Below are 16964 nucleotides of genomic sequence, written 5' to 3'. Positions count from 1 at the left end.
ACTCATGGCCCCTCCCCCAGCCGCCAGTGGAGACACCCCGGGGCCCCAGCCGCGGACGCCACTCTACCGGCTCCGAGATGTAAACATCGCCCTTTTCTTCCCTTCCCGGCCCGGCTTTGAGGAAGCACAGTGAAAAAGGGAGGAGACCACATACCCTCCGAAGTGAGGCGAGAGAAGGGCTTAAGCAACTCCGCGAAGCTAAGGTGATTGAGGCGAGTGAGCCGCTCGGCTTCGTCGCTGCACAGCGCGGCGACACAGGGGACGAAGGAGTCCGGGATTAGCTCCTGCACTGATTGTACACACTGGGCCATCGCCGCGGCACAAGCAGCGGCGGCGCCCGCCCTCCGGCCCGCTCTCAGAGACTGATCCTGCGGCTGCAGCAGCTACTGCCGCCGCCCGCCGGCCTAGCCCGGCCGGGCGGGGCCCCACACTGAAGCCTTGAGACCAACAGAAGGAACAGACGCCGCTGCCTCGGCTCCCAGGCACACACCACGGACCCCTCCCCTGCACCGCCGCTCCTCAGGGCTCGCCCCGGCGTCCTCGCATTCCACCGTGATGGGTGGAGACGCCGACAATCGCCAGTTAACCCTCCAGACGGTAAAACCTTGGTCACTGCTCGACCGGAACCGCCATGTTGAGGCCGAACCCTGACCCACCGGCAGTACCCGTCCCAGCAGGCCCCGCGCTCGCCCCTCACGTGACGGTATTAAAGGAGGCGATGGGGCGGGGAAAGAGCAGAGGAGAAGGAAGTGAAGAGCGACGGAGGCCGGTTGGGAGGCTGGCGCCGGAAGTGGTGCGATGGGTGGGCCCCTACGGAGTGAGGCGGGGCTACAAGCGCGGTGGGCGGAGCCAAACGAGACGCGCGACTTTAGGCCTGATTCTCACACAAGCCTTTGGCAAGCCGAGCGCGGTGCAGGCGCCGAGCGTGTGCGAGATCCGTGCTGTCACAGTGGTGCGGGAACTCGCTCGCTTTCCACGCGGGTCGGGCCTATTTGGAGCCCCAAAGCCTCTCCCTGGAAACAGTAGGCAAAATAATGTGGCTGTTCGCGCTGTTTCCCACGCTCCCCGTAGAGCAGCAAGGGACACCTGCTCAAGGAAAAGTGTGCTGCCCGTGCGATGTGTGCTTGTTTCTCGTGGCGCGGGCCTAAGCAGACCTTGTATCGTTTAAATACAGCCATGCTTTTAGAAATGGACTACCACAAACGTGGACCCAACCAGTGAGCAGAAATGTGTGGTCTTGTGGGTACTGGAATTAACACGCGTGTAAGGGGAAACTCCTGGCGCTATTGTATGTTTGTTGGTCGCAGGGAAGTGGTGTGCTTGCAAACATCTGAGTCGTTCGCCGCCACGTTCGTTTCTCCACTATGCTTGGATGTTTTCTTCACAGTGATGGAGTTGCGTGAAGCCAGTGATTCCTTACCAAATGAAGTCCTAAACTGGCTTCCGTTCTTAGTTTGCCTTTTTAGAGATTGTTCGGTTACGTAAGTAGAGGTGAATGAAAGGGATTCTATTACAGTGTCACTCAATTGTTTGAATTCCTTCTGAATTATAAGCCAAAGATACAAGGCAAGGAAAACTACAATGCTCTATCATGCTTTTATGGTACCTTAATTTAAAGGAGGCATCACCAACACCAGTATCTCAAATTGTCGGATTCTTTGGCACCCTGAGGTTTTTACCTTGGTAAAAATTTATGACAGGCAAGAGGTATGCCTTTCTCCTGTAAATTGATGGAAGGTAGGAAAGGACGACAGGACCTAATGACGTGACATTTTAGCCACAAATCAATTTAGAACACATAACATGCAAGTTGAGGATCTGGGAATTCATTTCCTTAAAACTGTGCCTGAGCATCTCTTGGAAATTCTTCTTGTATCCCCAGGAGTACACATCCCCTTTTGAATACCTTGGACCTCAATCCCTTATGTGAGAATCCTATAAAAGTGAGTATGACTCAAGTTATACTTTTTTTTTTTTTTTTTTTTTGTAACAGGGCACCTCAATGCAAGCATACAACTTTATTTAGTACTCAAAGTAATTAAAAAGGCAACATATTTTTTTACACTAAAATTAAAACTATTTGCATTAACCTCTCTGAGGACTCTTATTTTTTTCACTTTTTTAAAAAGTTTATTTATTTATTTATTTATTTATTTTGAGAGAGAGAATGAGTAGGGGAAGGGCAGAGAGAGAGAGGGAGAGAGAGAGAATCCCAAGCCAAGCAGGCTTGCCAACACCAACCCAAAGCCTTACACAGGGCTTGAACCCATGAACCTCAAGATCATGACCTGAGCTGAAATGACGAGTCAGACACTTAAGCACCTGAGCCACCCAGGCACCCCTGAGGAGGACTTTAAAATATTTTAGCCTAAATGAATTTTTTGAGATATTCACATTCCATAAAATTCACCCCTTTAAAGTATACATTTCTGTGGCTTTTAGTGTATTCAAAGTGGTACAACCATTACTACTATCTAATTCCAGGACATTTTCATCACCCTAAAAAGAAGCTTGGTACACATTAGCAGACACTCTCTACCCCTATACCTTCTCCAGCCCCTGGCAATCACTAATCTACTTTCTGTCTCGATAAGATTTACTTATTCTGAACATTACATATGAATGGAATCATAGAAGATGTGACTTTCTGTGTTTGGCTTCCTTCACTTAGCGTGTTTTCAAGGTTTATTCATGTTATAGCATATTATAAGTACTTAATTCCTCTTTATGGCTGAACCTCAATGGATTTGTGTCTTATGCACTGACTTTACAATCTAACACCACATCCACAGAGTGGGTGAGTAATTCACTGTAAAAATCTATTTCTTTCTTCGTCTATCCTGATCTTCTAAGGTGTCCTAAAGGTTAAAGCTGAGTCACTGCTTTCCAGGCTACAAGAGTAGACAAAAGAATGGAAAAGCACATGATTAATAGTTTAAGTTCAAATTGTATTAATGGCACTCAATAATCTCACTCACATACTACTGGCTTTAATGAGTCTCACAATCTCATGTATCTCTCCAAAAGAGACTGGAAAACATAGTCTTCTGTTGTTAAATGAAGAGGAGGAGAGGGAATATGGGATGGAAGTCAAGGTGTCCACTACATTTCATTATTTATTATTAATGAGATACCCTGCAGAATGTATTTGTATGTAACTGAATGTATTATATAGGGTCCAAGATATCACACATCTCTCATTTCTCTGATTCCTCTGGACACCGGAGCTTTTTGTATCTCATGTCCTTGAGACTATTCACTGTGTCCAGGAAAAATGAGGTGCTATGATTGGCAGGCTTTGGTCATGTGCCCAACCTCAAAGTCAAGAGGATAGGGTCTATCACTAAAAGAGGAAACTTGCTGGACAAAATAGTAACAATAACACAAACAACTAAGAACCTATTTTCCAGTATTAAATATGAGGACTATCTTCCTTCTCTCCCCAAAATCAAAGAATGACATAAAACTTCTGCTAAGCCAATGGGCTTATATTTTGGTATACTGTGCTATCAAACGTTCATTGATTATTTTATTTGGTGTGTATGGTATTGCTGATCTCTTCTGATGGCTGGTGAAGTCAAGTTTAAAGAACAGAGACACTGGAGTCAGAGAGGCCTGGGTGAAAAAGTGGTTCTACCACTTGTGAATAGAAATAATATCGTGATTATTGGTCACTATCCACCAGGCATCATGCTTTACATTCTCTACTACTTTTGCTTGTCAACAAACCCTTAGAAGTATTTGCATCGCCAATTTTTAGATGTAGAAACTGAAACACAGAACAATTAATTAACTTGCCCAAAGATAATCAGCAATGGAGCGTGGAACAGGACCAGTACAGTTTAACCTAGAGACTTGATCACTAGGGTAAATTGCTTTTCCACGTTTCCTTGCTTTGAAAGCACCTATAGAAATTTTCATTTGCATAGTTTCGTATGCATAGTTTTAGCAAGAAATCTGTGGCTTTTGACAAGTCACTTATCTTTCCTGAGCCTCACATTCTTTATCTGTGAGCTTAGAAAGTTGAGACTAGAAGATTTGCTGCATTCATCTGAAGGTGAAGATCTGAGAATCTATTCTTTCCACTATTATTAAATTTCATTGTGTAAACAGTAGATGGTGCTATTGAGTATTGGCTTTTAAAACCCAGTAAAAGCCGTTCTAATTCCTGGATACATAGTTTTCATTAGGAGACACTTACCTGTATATCAGAGCATTGGAGATCAGGGGATGACCAGAAAATTCATACACGAAAAGTTTCTTAAGCTCAAAGATTTTACATTATGTTGCTTTGAAACGCTAGGGGGGAAAAAAGACTTAAATATATAACCCACATGTTGGCCCATATTTTCTATTTTATTTACTGCACTGGATGTTTTAAGATTAACATTCTAAAACACATGACATCCATTTTCTAATTATTTTAAGGATGAATCATAACCACAGTTTTGTACTCCAAAGCTCATAATTCTATTTTATACTTATTACAGGTATTTACACTCCATATAAATCTTCTCTAATTAAATCTGCAGGTAAAAATCTTTTGTAAATATTTTTCTCCTTTATGCTTCTAAAATAAGAGATTGTATCAATGCTTGATTTAATTTTTTTTAATGCTTGGTTTTAGGAGCACCTGGGTGGCTCAGTCAGTTGACCATCTAATTCTTGATTTTGGCTCAGGTCATGATCCCAGAGTCATGGGATCAAGCCCTGAATCAGGCTCCACATTGAGCGTGGAGCTTGCTTGGGATTCTCTCTCTCTCTCTCTCTCTCTCTCTCTCTGCCTCCCTCCCTCTGCCCCTCACCCCTGCTTGTGTATTCTCTCTCACTAAAATTTAAAAAATATAGTAAGGGGCACCTGTTTGGCTCAGTTCGTTAAGTGTCCAACTTTGGCTCAGGTCATGATCTTGCAGTTCATGGGTTCCAGCCCCACGTCAGGCTCTGTGTTGACAGCTCAGAGCCTGGATGCTGCTTTGGATTCTGTGTCTCCCTCTCTCTCTGCCCCTCCCCCACTTATGCATACTCTCTCTCTCAAAAACAAACATTAAAAATAATAATAATTTAAATGCTTACTTTTCAGTTATATATAAATACTTCCCAAAACTGGATAAAAATGTAGCAAAAATCCATAATATTATGCCCAATGGTGAAATATAAGAAGCATTTACTTTAAAGTCAGAATAAAACAGGATTATCACTGTTGCTATTCAATACTTTTCTAGCTTCCTACAAAAGCAGCTAGAAAAGAAAAATAAGCAAAATTTATAGGCTTTCAAAAGGAAGAAACAAAGCTGTACTTGGTTGGAGATGATATAGTGGAGTAAATATCCAGTGCACCTTCATCATATTCATGTGGCTGTTCATCTTCTCTTCAGTTGCTCTCTCACAAGTGGAAGGCAGAACTCATATTTTCAGCTCTTAGAGTTAAGGCATCATCATTTGACTTGGCTTTGGTCAGCTAGGCGTATACTTGCAAAAATCCTATCTGAAAGTGAATTACATGAGAAGATATGCTTTTGGAGAACTTTAACTTCTGCTCTCCCTGGTAGTGGCAGAGGCACCACAAAGATGTCAATTCTACTGAAATTAATCTACAGGTTCAATGCAATTTCCATCAAAATACCCACAGAGATTTTATGGAATTTGACAAACTAATTCAGAAATCAACATTTAAGAACAAAGGTCTAAGAATAGATAATTTTGAAGACAAATTCCAAGGTATTTACTCTACCAGAAAGCCAGCCATACCAAGGTCATAATACAGTTGTCAAAAGACAGCTGTAGACAAATAGGCCAATGGAATAGAATAGAGAGCGGCAGGATAGACCAACTTGAAACAAAGCAATATAGAAAGGATGAAGTATTCAATAAATGGCGCTTTAATAATCAGTTATCTCTTTGAAACAAAAATCCAATTCATTAAAAAAGCCAGTTTAGGTAGGGGCACTTGGGTGGCTCAGTCCGTTAAGCTTCCGACTTTAGCTCAGGTCATAACCTCGTGGTCCGTGAGTTCGAGCCCCACATCAGGCTCTGTACTGACAGTTCAGAGCCTGGAGCCTGCTTGAGATTCTGTGCTCTCTTCCCCTCCCCCACTCACACTCTGTCTCTCAAAAATGAATAAATGTTAAAAAAGATTTAAAAAAAAGTTTAGATAGAATAAAGATGCAAATAACAATAGCAAACACTTACTTGATGCCTATTAAAAGCCTGGTATTTTAAGCCTTTTACGTATGCCACTTATTTATTCCTCATAAGAACCCTATCAAATAGGTACTGTTAATATCATCTCATTTTATAAATGAGGAAACTGAGGCAAAAGAAGTTAATTAAATTGTCTCAAAGCCACTAAGTAGAAGAACTGTGATTTGAACTTAGGTAATCTGCCTCTTGAGACCATTTTAATATGCCATATGTTAATGCATTATATTGTCTCCCTTTCGGACAGAGGAGGGACAGATTTCTTAAACAAAATTCCAAAAGTGCATATCCTGACAGAAAATATTGATAATTAAATTTAAGATCTTCTAGGGTCGCCTGGGTGGCTCAGTCGGTTGAGCGACCGACTTTGGCTCAGGTCGTGATCTCACAGTTTGTGAGTTTGAGCCCCACATCAGGCTCTGTGCTGACAGCTCAGAGCCTGGAGCCTGCTTCGGATTCTGTGTCTCCCTCTCTCTCTGCCCCCTCCCCCCCACTCATGCTCTGTCTCTCTCTGTCTCAGAAATAAATAAACATTAAAAAAAATTTTTAACAAAAAACCTAAATAAATAAATAAATAAATAAAATTTAAGATCTTCTTTTCATCAGAAGACCACAAAGATAGCAGAAATACAAGCTACAGATGTGAAAAGACATGTATCTACACTAAGGAATTATGTTTAATAAGGAAAAGGGGAAACAATACAATGGAAAAATGCACTAATGACAGAAAGTCATTTCACAGAAAAGGAAACTTAAACTGTCAATAAACATTTAAATATTCTCAAAGTTAAAAAAAAATGGGCAAAGGATACAAATAGATGATTCTCCAAAGAAAGATAATAAATAGGCAAGAAGCACATAAAAAGATGTTCAACATCATTAACCATCACGGAAATGAAAATCAAAACCATAATGAAATACGACATCACACCCACTAGGATGGCTGTAATCAAAAGAACAAAGAATAACAAACGAGACAAGGATGTGGAGAAATTTGAGCCTTCCTCTCCTGCTGGTGGGAAGGTTAAAGGGGTGCAGCAGTTTGGAAAACAGCTTGTTAAACAGAGTTTCTCAACTATTAAACATGGAGTTGCCAGGATGCCTGGGTGGCTCAGTAGGTTAGGTGTCAGACTTTGGCTCGGGTCATGATCTTGCAGTTCACAAGTTTGAGCCCCACATTGGGCTCTCTGTTGTTCGCACCAAGCCCGTTTCAGGTCCTCTGCCCCTCTCCAGCTTGTGTTTTCTCTCTCTCTCAAAAAGAAATAAACATTTTTTTAAAAAGTAAAAAAACAAAAAACAAAAAAACCATAGAGTTACCATATGATTCAGCACTTTTACCCTTAGGAGAGGTGAAAATGTATGTCCACACAAAAAGTGGTATGTGAACCTTCATAATGATATTATTCATAATAGCCCAAAAGTGGAAACAGTCCAAGTGTTCATCAACTAATGAACGAATAAGTAAATATATACCATGCGACAGAATATTATTACTGTTAATATTACTGATACATGTTACAACATGGATGAACCTTGAAAACATGCTGAGTGAAAGAAGTCAGTCACAAAGGACCACATATAATTCCATTTATATGAAATATCCAGAATACATTCATAGAGATACAAAATAGGTTAGGGTTGGGGGGAGTGAGGAGGAGGAGTGGCAGAGTTGGAAGCTTATGGCTAAGGGCTGCCAGGCTTCTTTTGGGGTGATAAAAATATTCTAAAATAATTATGATGATGATGCCCAACTCTGTGAATGTGCTAAAAAGCCACTGAATTGTGTAATTTAAGTGGGTGAAATTGTATGGTATGTGAATTATATCTCAATAAACTTGTTACTCAAAAAGTGCAATTGCAATAATTTGCAATTAAAAAAGATCAGAGATGAGGAAAAGCATTACAATTTGTGTTGTAATGTTTGGTAACAACAAAACCATAAATGGAAAGAAATTCTAGTCATGGTTTTTCCACTGCCTAGTTGTAAGACCTTGGAACACTAGTCACTTAACCTTTGTGATCTCAAGAATCATCATCTGTAGATTAAGGATTGTACGAATGCTAAGAACTTAGGATTCTAAGGGAGCCTGGGTGGCTCAGTCAATTAAGTGTTTGACTTTGGCTCAGATCATGATCTTGCGGTTCTTGGGTTCAAGCCCTGCGTTGGGCTCTGTGCTGACAGCTCAGAACCTGGAGCCTGGAGCCTCCTTCAGATTCTGTGTCTCCCTCTCTCTCTGCCCTTCCCCCCCCCCCCCGCCATGCTCTGCCTCTCTCTCTCAAAAATAAGTACACGTTAAAAAAATTTTTTTTCTAAAGAACTTATGATTCTAAACAATGGTTCTTAATTTTTAGGATCACAGATCTCTTTGAGAAGTTGATAAACATCAGGGGCATTCTGGTATAAATCATAAGGCACTGTTAATTATTATTAATGTTTAATATTGTTTTGAAATTTTGGACAAATGAAATAAAAATAACTGGTATAAATATTGAAAAAGGAAAAACAGGCTGTTATATATTCAGAAAACCCGGACAAATTTAGAAAAAAAATCATGAGAACTAATAAAAATTATTCAACAAAGTGTCCTAAATTCATAAAAATCAATAGAAATGAACAAGAATAACCTAATTGGAAAATACAATTTTTTTAAAAAAAGATGTCACATTCAAATCTATACTCCTGAATTGGAAGGTTATCTCAATCAATGAAAATTTCAGTTATTTTTCAAATACTGAGGACTTTCCAGATATGTTTCTATTATTGATTCATAATTTAATCCCTTTGTGATCAAACATACTTTGTGTGACTGAATAATTTTAAATTAGTGAGAGTTGGTTTAAGGCTCAGAATATGGTCTATCTTGGTAAATGTTCTGTGCATACTTGAAAAAAAATTATGCATTCTGCTCTTGTTGGAAGGTTGTTCTCTAAATGTTAATTAGGTAACATTGATTGGTCATGATCTTCAATTGCCTTGTACTCTTACATCTATCTATTATATTTATCTTTTACCTTATTAATATCTTTTTAAAAAATTTTTTAATGTTGATTTATTTATTTTGAGAGAGAGAGCACTCAAGAGCGAGGGGCAGAGAGAGAGGGAGAGATAGAATCCCAAGCAGGCTTAGCACTGTCAGTGCAGAGCCTCACGTGGGGCTCAATCTCATGATGATGAGATCCTGACCTAAGCCGAAATCAAGAGTCAGACACTTAACCTACTGAGCCACCGAGGCGCCTCTATTATCTGTTTATTCTTAGGGCTGCTGTAGCAAAAATTGCCACAAACTGAGTGGCTTAAAATAACAGAAAATTATTTATTCACAGCTTTGGAATCTAGAAGTCCAAAATCATGGTGTCAGCAGGGCCGTGCTCCCTTAGAAGACTCTAAAGAAGAATCCTCTTCCTTTTCCCTCTTCTAGCTTATGGTGAATATTGGCAATCCTTGGCATTCCTTGGCTTGTGGCAAATCTAATCTCTGACTTTGTTGTCACTTGGATTGCTTTCCTATGTCTCTGTCTCCAAATTTCCCCCTCTTTATAAAGACACCAGTGATTGGATTTAGGTCCCACCCTCATCTAACTTGATTACATCTGCAAAATCCTTTTTCAAATAAAGTCATATTTATACATATGGGGGTTAGGAATTCAGTACACCTCTTTCGTAGATGCAGTTGAACCCACAACACTGTTCTTATATCTATTCTTATATCCCTATATCTATCCTCATAGAAGGATATGTCATTCTGTATCTTTAGACTTACAGTGGATTTTTTGATGTACATCTATTCATTGAGAGAGAAGTATGGAAATCTCTGTCTATAACTGTAGATTGGCCTATTTCTCATTTCAGTTCGATGAATTTTTGCTTCATATAATCTGAAGCTCTCAATTTGGTGCATTAATGTTTAGTATTGCTAAGTCTTCTTGAAGAATTGGCTTTTTTAGTGAAGAATGAACACTATCATTCTCCCATGCAGCATAATACTGAAGGTCTTAGTTTGCATAATATGGCAAGAAAGAAATATATGGTCTATGGATCAGAAAGAAAAATAAGTAAGTCTCTCATTATTTGACAGATGATATTACTTAAGGAGAAAATTTACTTTATTGTCATAGAAAAGTTATTTACAACAGAGAGTTCTACAGAATTGCTAGATAAAAGATCAAAAAACCAATTGTGCTATTACATATCAGCAACAGATACCCAGAAAATAGACATTTAAAAAGATAATTCTTCAACAGCAATTAAATATTTGACCTGATTGGAATATATATAATGTATTTTTATATGTATGATATACATGTAAATTTTTTTAGCTTTTTGAAATTTTATTTTTTGTATTATTTTTTAATATGAAATTTATTACATGTAAATTTTAAACATGAAATTATTTTGTGGAGAAAACCTTAAAACTTTATTGAAAAAGTAATTTTTTTTAAAAACTAAAAAATTTAAAATAATACTTAAGTAAATAGATACACTTTGTTTATGGACTCAACACTGTAAGGATGGCAGTTCTTCTCAAATTAATCTGTAAATTCAATTCTAAATTTAATAATATGAGGAATCAGGGGCGCCTGGTTGGCTCAGTTGATTAAGCATCCGACTCTTGATTTTGGCTTAGGTCATGATCTTCTGGTTCATGAGTTTGAGCTCTGCATTGGGCTCTATGCCATCTCTCTCAAGATAAATAAACTTAAAAAAAAAAAAAGAATATGAGGAATTACAAAAGCAGAAATAAGTAAATTTTACTACTTCAAAATTTAAAACTATTATTTACAAAAAAAGGGATAATCAGAAAATAACCAAACAGGAGGAAAGGTTTGTCGTAAATATAACAAAAATAAAATGTTTTTCATATACAGAGTTTCCTTTCTAGGAGAAACATATTTGCTTTTTGTTATATTTATGATAAATCTTTCCTCATATCTTTTTGTTCTTATGCATCTCTCAAATTAGTCCCACTTCTTTCTACCCTCAGGTATTTCCTGCCTTTACTGTTTTATTATACCTCACCTCAATTTTTCAATAGCCCATTAATTGCTCTTTCAGCCTCCAATCTTGTTCAGCTTCAATGCCATTCTCTAGAGTGAACTCTCTAAAATGCATATCTAAACATGTTATTCACTTCTGTAAAAATTTTCGGTGACTCTCCATAGCCCAAATCCCTAACATGACATGTTAGGATATATTTTTACCCAGCCATTGTCCTCTCCCCAGCCTCTTCCTCCACAAATGCATTCTGCTCAAATTTCATCTTCTCATGAGATAGAATTCTCTTTCAAGTTTAGCAATGTCGTGTACTTCTACGTGTCTCATAGCAAAACTTAATATAGACTGTCCCATTGTAATATAATCATTTGCTTTCTTATTTGTTCTCACATATAAATTTTGAGTTTTTTGAGAGCAAGTACACAGTAGGCACTCATTTCATCACCTGTGTAAGATAAATGAAAGAAAGATATAAAGAGAGAGATCATAGAAGTTTTACTTGGCAGCTCTGTAAATTAATGTCTTGCTTTTCAAAAGCAATTTGGTGGCATGTATCAAGGGCTATGGAAGTGTTCATAGCCCTGCCCCAATTGGTTTACAACAAGGCATACAATCCTTCTATAATAATATCTTAACTGCTAAAAGTTTAAACCATATGGGCTGCTCTCCATGGTTCTGAACTATACTTGACAATCAAGACACTGATTTAGTTCACTAATATCTCCTGTGTAATTTTTCCCCCAGATATGTGAAGCAGAGTAGGGAAGAGAGGGTTATTAGAAAGAAATGTAAAAGAGGAAGAGAGATTATTCCAAAGGTTAGAGTTTCAGGTGGAAAAGGAGATTCATTTTGAGATTATTTTCAGGTGGTTTCAGCTGCAAAATTCCACAGCAAAGGAATCAATAGAATGAAAAGGCAACATACAAGATGGGAGAACATATTTGCAAATCATATATCTAATATATCCTACAACTCAATAGCAAAGAAACTAATAACCAATAAAATGGGCCGAGGACGTGATAGACATTTCTCAAAAAAATATATAAATGATCAACAGGCATATGAAAAAAAATGCTGACTGTTACAAATCATCAGGGAAATGCAAATCGAAACCGAAATGAGGTAACATCTCACACTTGTCAGGATGGCAATTATCAAAAAAATAAAAGATAACTGTTGGCAAGGATATGAAGAAGTTGGAGCTCTGTACATTGTTGGTGGGAATGCAAAATGGTGCAGCCACTATGGAAGACAGTATGATGTTCCTCAGAAAATTAAAAACAATTACAATATGATCCAACAATCCCACTTCTGAAAAATTCTACAAAAAAATTAAAATTGGAATCTTGAAGAAATGTTAGGACACTAATGTCCCACACAGCACTATTCATAATAGCCAAGATGTAGAAACAAACTAAATGTCCGTTGACTGATGAATGAATAAAGAAAATGTGGTATATACATACATGCAGCAGAATATAATTCAGTCCTTTTTTTTAAATTTTTTTTAACGTTTATTTATTTTTGAGACAGAGAGAGAGCATGAACAGGGGAGGGGCAGAGAGAGGGAGACACAGAATCTGAAACAGGCTCCAGGCTCTGAGCTGTCAGCACAGAGCCTGACGTGGGGCTCGAACTCACAGACCGCGAGATCATGACCTGAGCCGAAGTCGGCCACTTAACCGACTGAGCCATCCAGGCGCCCCTATAATTCAGTCTTAAAAAGAAGAAAATTCTGCAATCTGCAACAACATGGATGAATCTTGAGGACATTTTGCTCAATGAAATAAGCCCAACACAGAAAGATAAAAACTGCATGATCTCTCTTACAAGAAATATCTAAATGTTCATAGAAGCACAGAGTGAAGTGGTGGTTGACACGGGCTGAAGGGAGGAGGAAATGGAAAGTTACAAATAAATGGGCATATCGTTTCAGTCAAGCAGGATGAATACGCTCTAGAGATCTGCACATATGGTCATCAATTGTATATTGCACATTTAAAAATAGGTTAAGAGGATAGATCTCATGTTAAATGCTCTTAATATAAAATTCCATTTAAAAATAAAATAAAAATGTAGTTTGCCTAATAATATAATCTCAGAATATACAAAGCTAATATTTAAAGGATTAGGGGCAAAAACAGACAAATCTTTTTAATAATTGATAAACAAGCAGAAAAGAGTCCATAAGGTTATTTGAATAACACACTTAACAAAATTGACCTAATCATTATATAAAATATAGTTCAACAAGTGTAGAAAACACATAATTTTCAAATACACATGGAACAATTATTCAAATAAATCATATGCTAAGTCATAAATCAAGACTAATCAAATATCCAAGATTACAATCATAGAGAGTATGTTCTCTAACTATAAAGAAATTAAGCTAGAAATAAATAACACATAACTAGTAAATCCACAAATGCATGGAAATTTCATACTTCTAAATAACTCTTGGCTAAATAAGAAATCAGAATGAAATTAGAAAAATTCTGAACTAAATGCTAATGAAAACATATCATTTAAAGTCATGGAACTCAGTGAAAGTAGTGCATAGAGGAAAATCTAAGACTTAAATATTTATGAATAAAAAGAAATGGTATCAGTTAACTGTTTATGCAATAAGAGAAAATTAGCAAATTAAATCTAAAGAAAATAAGAAGGAAATAATACAGATAAGATCAGAAATCAAAGAAATAGAAAACAAATTGAGATAATTCAACAAGGCAAAATACTTTTTCTTTGAAGTTTTTATTAAACCCTTTCTAAGGCTTAACAGGAAAAAGGTAGAAGTTTCAAAGACAGGCATGAAAAAGAAGACAAAAAGATGCCAAAGACATTAAAAGGATAATAAGAGAATGAACTATTTATGTCAATACATTTGAATATTTAGATGAAGCCGACAAATCCCTCACAAAAAGGAAACCAAAAGAAATAGGATAGGTGAATAATACTATACTATTAAAGAAATTGCATCTATAATTAAAAAAAAAAATTTCTCACAGAGCAAACTCCAGTCCCAAGGGGAGTCATTAGTAAATTCTATCAAACTTGTAAAAAAAAAAAAAAAAAAAAAAAAAAGTATCCTAAACTCTTCCAGATAGGCAAGGGAATACTTCCCAACTCATTTTACCTAACCACCATAACATTGATATCAAAACTTAACAGTAAATTACAAAAACAAGTTATAGGTTTACTCATAAACATAGGTACAAATATTATAAATAAAATATTAATAAATTAAATTCATACAGATATACGTGTTACATAATGACCAAGATGCTTTTATTCCAGGGAATATAAAATTCATTTAAACATTTGAAAAACCAATCATTGTAACCTACCACAATAACAAAACAAAGGAGAGAAATCATTTAATAATTTCAATTGATGCCAAAAAGCATTTGGTAAAATTTAATATCCCTTCATATGAAAATACCTACTGATCTAAAAATTCTCAGCAAATAAGGAAAAATAATACAGTCTATCTGAAAAGAGGTATCTACAAAACTCATACAGAAAATACCTTTGATGATGAAATCTCCAAAGCCTTCCTGGGGAAAAAAAAAGGATATCCACTATCACCACTTTTATTCAACATTTTACTTGATATAAACTATGCAATTAAGCAAAAAAAAAAAAAAAAAAACAAGTAAATCTACAAAGAATGGAAAGAAAGAGATAAAACAGTCATTATTCACAGATGATACATTCATTGCGCACATGAAAATCAGGAAGAACTTTGCATCAGCCAGTAGAATTAATAAGTAATTTTAGCAAGGTCACTGGATATAAGGTCAGTATATATAAAAATCAGTTGTATTTCTATAAGCTAGGAAAAAAACTACATAACAAAATCTAAAAAATTAGATAATAAAATATTAAAACAGTGTAACTTAACATTGCATCAAAAGACATCAAATACCTAAGGGAAAAAATTAATAAAAAATATCCAAGACCTATATTCAGAAAACAACAAAACATCACAGAGAAAAATTAAAGAAGACCCAAATAAATCAAGGTTGTGTTATCTTCACGGATTTGAGAACTCCATATTTTAAAGATGACAATTCTTTCCATATCAAAGAATATTTTTGGGGGGAAAGGAATAGAAAATTTAGTAAAACTGATTCTAAAATTTGTATCAAAATCTAAAGGATAACAAATTCAATATTGAAGAAAAAGGACAAAATTGAGAATTTACACTATCAAATATCAAAAATTATTTTTAAATACAGGTATAAAAACAGCATGGTATTGATTCAAATGTAGCAAATGGATCAGTGGATCAGAAAACAAATTTCAAAAACAGACATCAGAAATCTATGCCAGATGCTCATACACTTAAATGTCTAAGAAAAAAAACTTTTGTTTTCAGTTTCTTTATCTTTTAGAGACAGAGAGAGAGAGAGAGAGCTGAAGCATGAGCAGGGGAGGGGCAGCAAAAGATGGAGAGAATCCCAAACAGGCTCTGTGCTGTCAGCACAGAACCCAACGTGGGGCTTGATCTTGTGAACTGGGAGATCATGACCAGCGCCGAAATCAAGTCAGATGCTTAACCAACTGAGCCACTCCAGTGCCCCAAAAACTTTTTTAGATATAACATAGGAGAATATGCCCATGACTTTAGGATATGCAAAGATTTCCTAAACATAACACAAGACACATAATGAAAGAGATTGCTAAATTGGACTTGACTAAAATTAAAATTTCTGTACAACAAATGTACTATTAAGAGAATGAAAATGCAAGCTACAGAATAGGAGATGATATTCACAATATACATATTTGACAAGAAAAAATTTGTATCCAGATTCTACAAATCAGTAAGAAAGACAGACACTGCAATTTTTAAATAGGCAAATGATTTGAACTGGTACTTGACAAAAGAGGACATCCAAATGCCTGATAAGCAAATGAAAGGGTGCTCCATATCATTTGTCACACACCATAATGGCTAAAGTTATGGCATGGCCAATACTCAGTGTTCACAATAGCGTAGAGTAACTGGAACTCTCATATTCTGCTATGGGAGTTTAAGTTGATTCAGTCCCATTGGCTTCAGCTGCTCTTTACATTTAGAATTGTGGAAACTAAATAAATCCACTACTGTCCTGCTTATCTGGACCAGATCCCTCTGAGAAACACAAATTATATCTCATTTATCTAATAAAGCCAAGCATACTTTAACAGACCCAGTAATTCCATTCAGATATTTAACACATAGGCATATATGCTCCAAAAGATTTGTATAAGAAAGTTCATAGGAGTTTGTTGATAATAGCTCTAAATTCGACAAACTCAAAATGACTATTGACAGTAGAGTGGATAAATTGAGGCATATTCCTATGATAGAATATATACAAAAGTGATGAACCAATACTGCATGTACAAAGACATCCTGTATGAGTCCACATTTATGGAATAAAAAATAAGTAAAATTAACTATAATGACAGATGTCAGAAAAGTGGTAAACTTTGGTGGAGAAATATTGACTAGGAAGGGGCATGAGATAGGTTTCTGGGGTGTTGGTAATGTTCTTGATCCTGATATAGGGAGTGGTTGCATAGATATATTCGCTTATAGGAGTTTAGTGATCTATAAACTTAAATTTGTATATTTTCCTTGATATTTTATAATTTTGATTTTTTTAATTTACCACCCCCCAAACATACCAAGGTGACATAAGTTTTTTCCAAGGTTTTCCCTTCAAGTTTTATATTTTTTAGCTTTTATGTTTACATTTATGATCCATTTCAAGTTAATT

General features: G+C 36.6%; 1 protein-coding gene and 1 long non-coding RNA gene across 5 annotated transcripts in view; one reads left to right on the top strand and one right to left on the bottom strand.

Moving 5' to 3' along the window:
• Nucleotides 1-672, bottom strand: part of TRAPPC8 (trafficking protein particle complex subunit 8) — a 114562-nt gene extending 113890 nt beyond the window's left edge. For 2 of the 4 annotated variants that reach the window (XR_007455270.1, XM_049619527.1), the window contains exon 1: nucleotides 155-672. Coding sequence is in view for 3 of the 4 variants with exons in the window: in XM_049619527.1 (XP_049475484.1) it covers nucleotides 155-311 (157 nt within the window). In the remaining variant the exon portion in view is untranslated. The remainder of the gene's footprint in view (nucleotides 1-154) is intronic. The other 2 variants (XM_049619525.1, XM_049619526.1) reach the window with 1 other exon arrangement.
• Nucleotides 615-15272, top strand: LOC125914282 (uncharacterized). Its single transcript, XR_007455272.1, has 2 exons — nucleotides 615-703; nucleotides 1883-15272. It is a non-coding gene; the product is annotated as an uncharacterized LOC125914282 (long non-coding RNA).
• The last annotated feature ends 1692 nt before the right edge of the window (nucleotides 15273-16964 follow it).

The sequence above is a fragment of the Panthera uncia genome (genome assembly GCF_023721935.1).
Source record: "Panthera uncia isolate 11264 chromosome D3 unlocalized genomic scaffold, Puncia_PCG_1.0 HiC_scaffold_8, whole genome shotgun sequence".
Taxonomy (NCBI): Eukaryota; Metazoa; Chordata; class Mammalia; order Carnivora; family Felidae; genus Panthera; species Panthera uncia.
The sequence above is the reverse complement of the archived record's forward strand: the minus strand, read 5'-3'. Positions and strand labels throughout refer to the sequence as shown.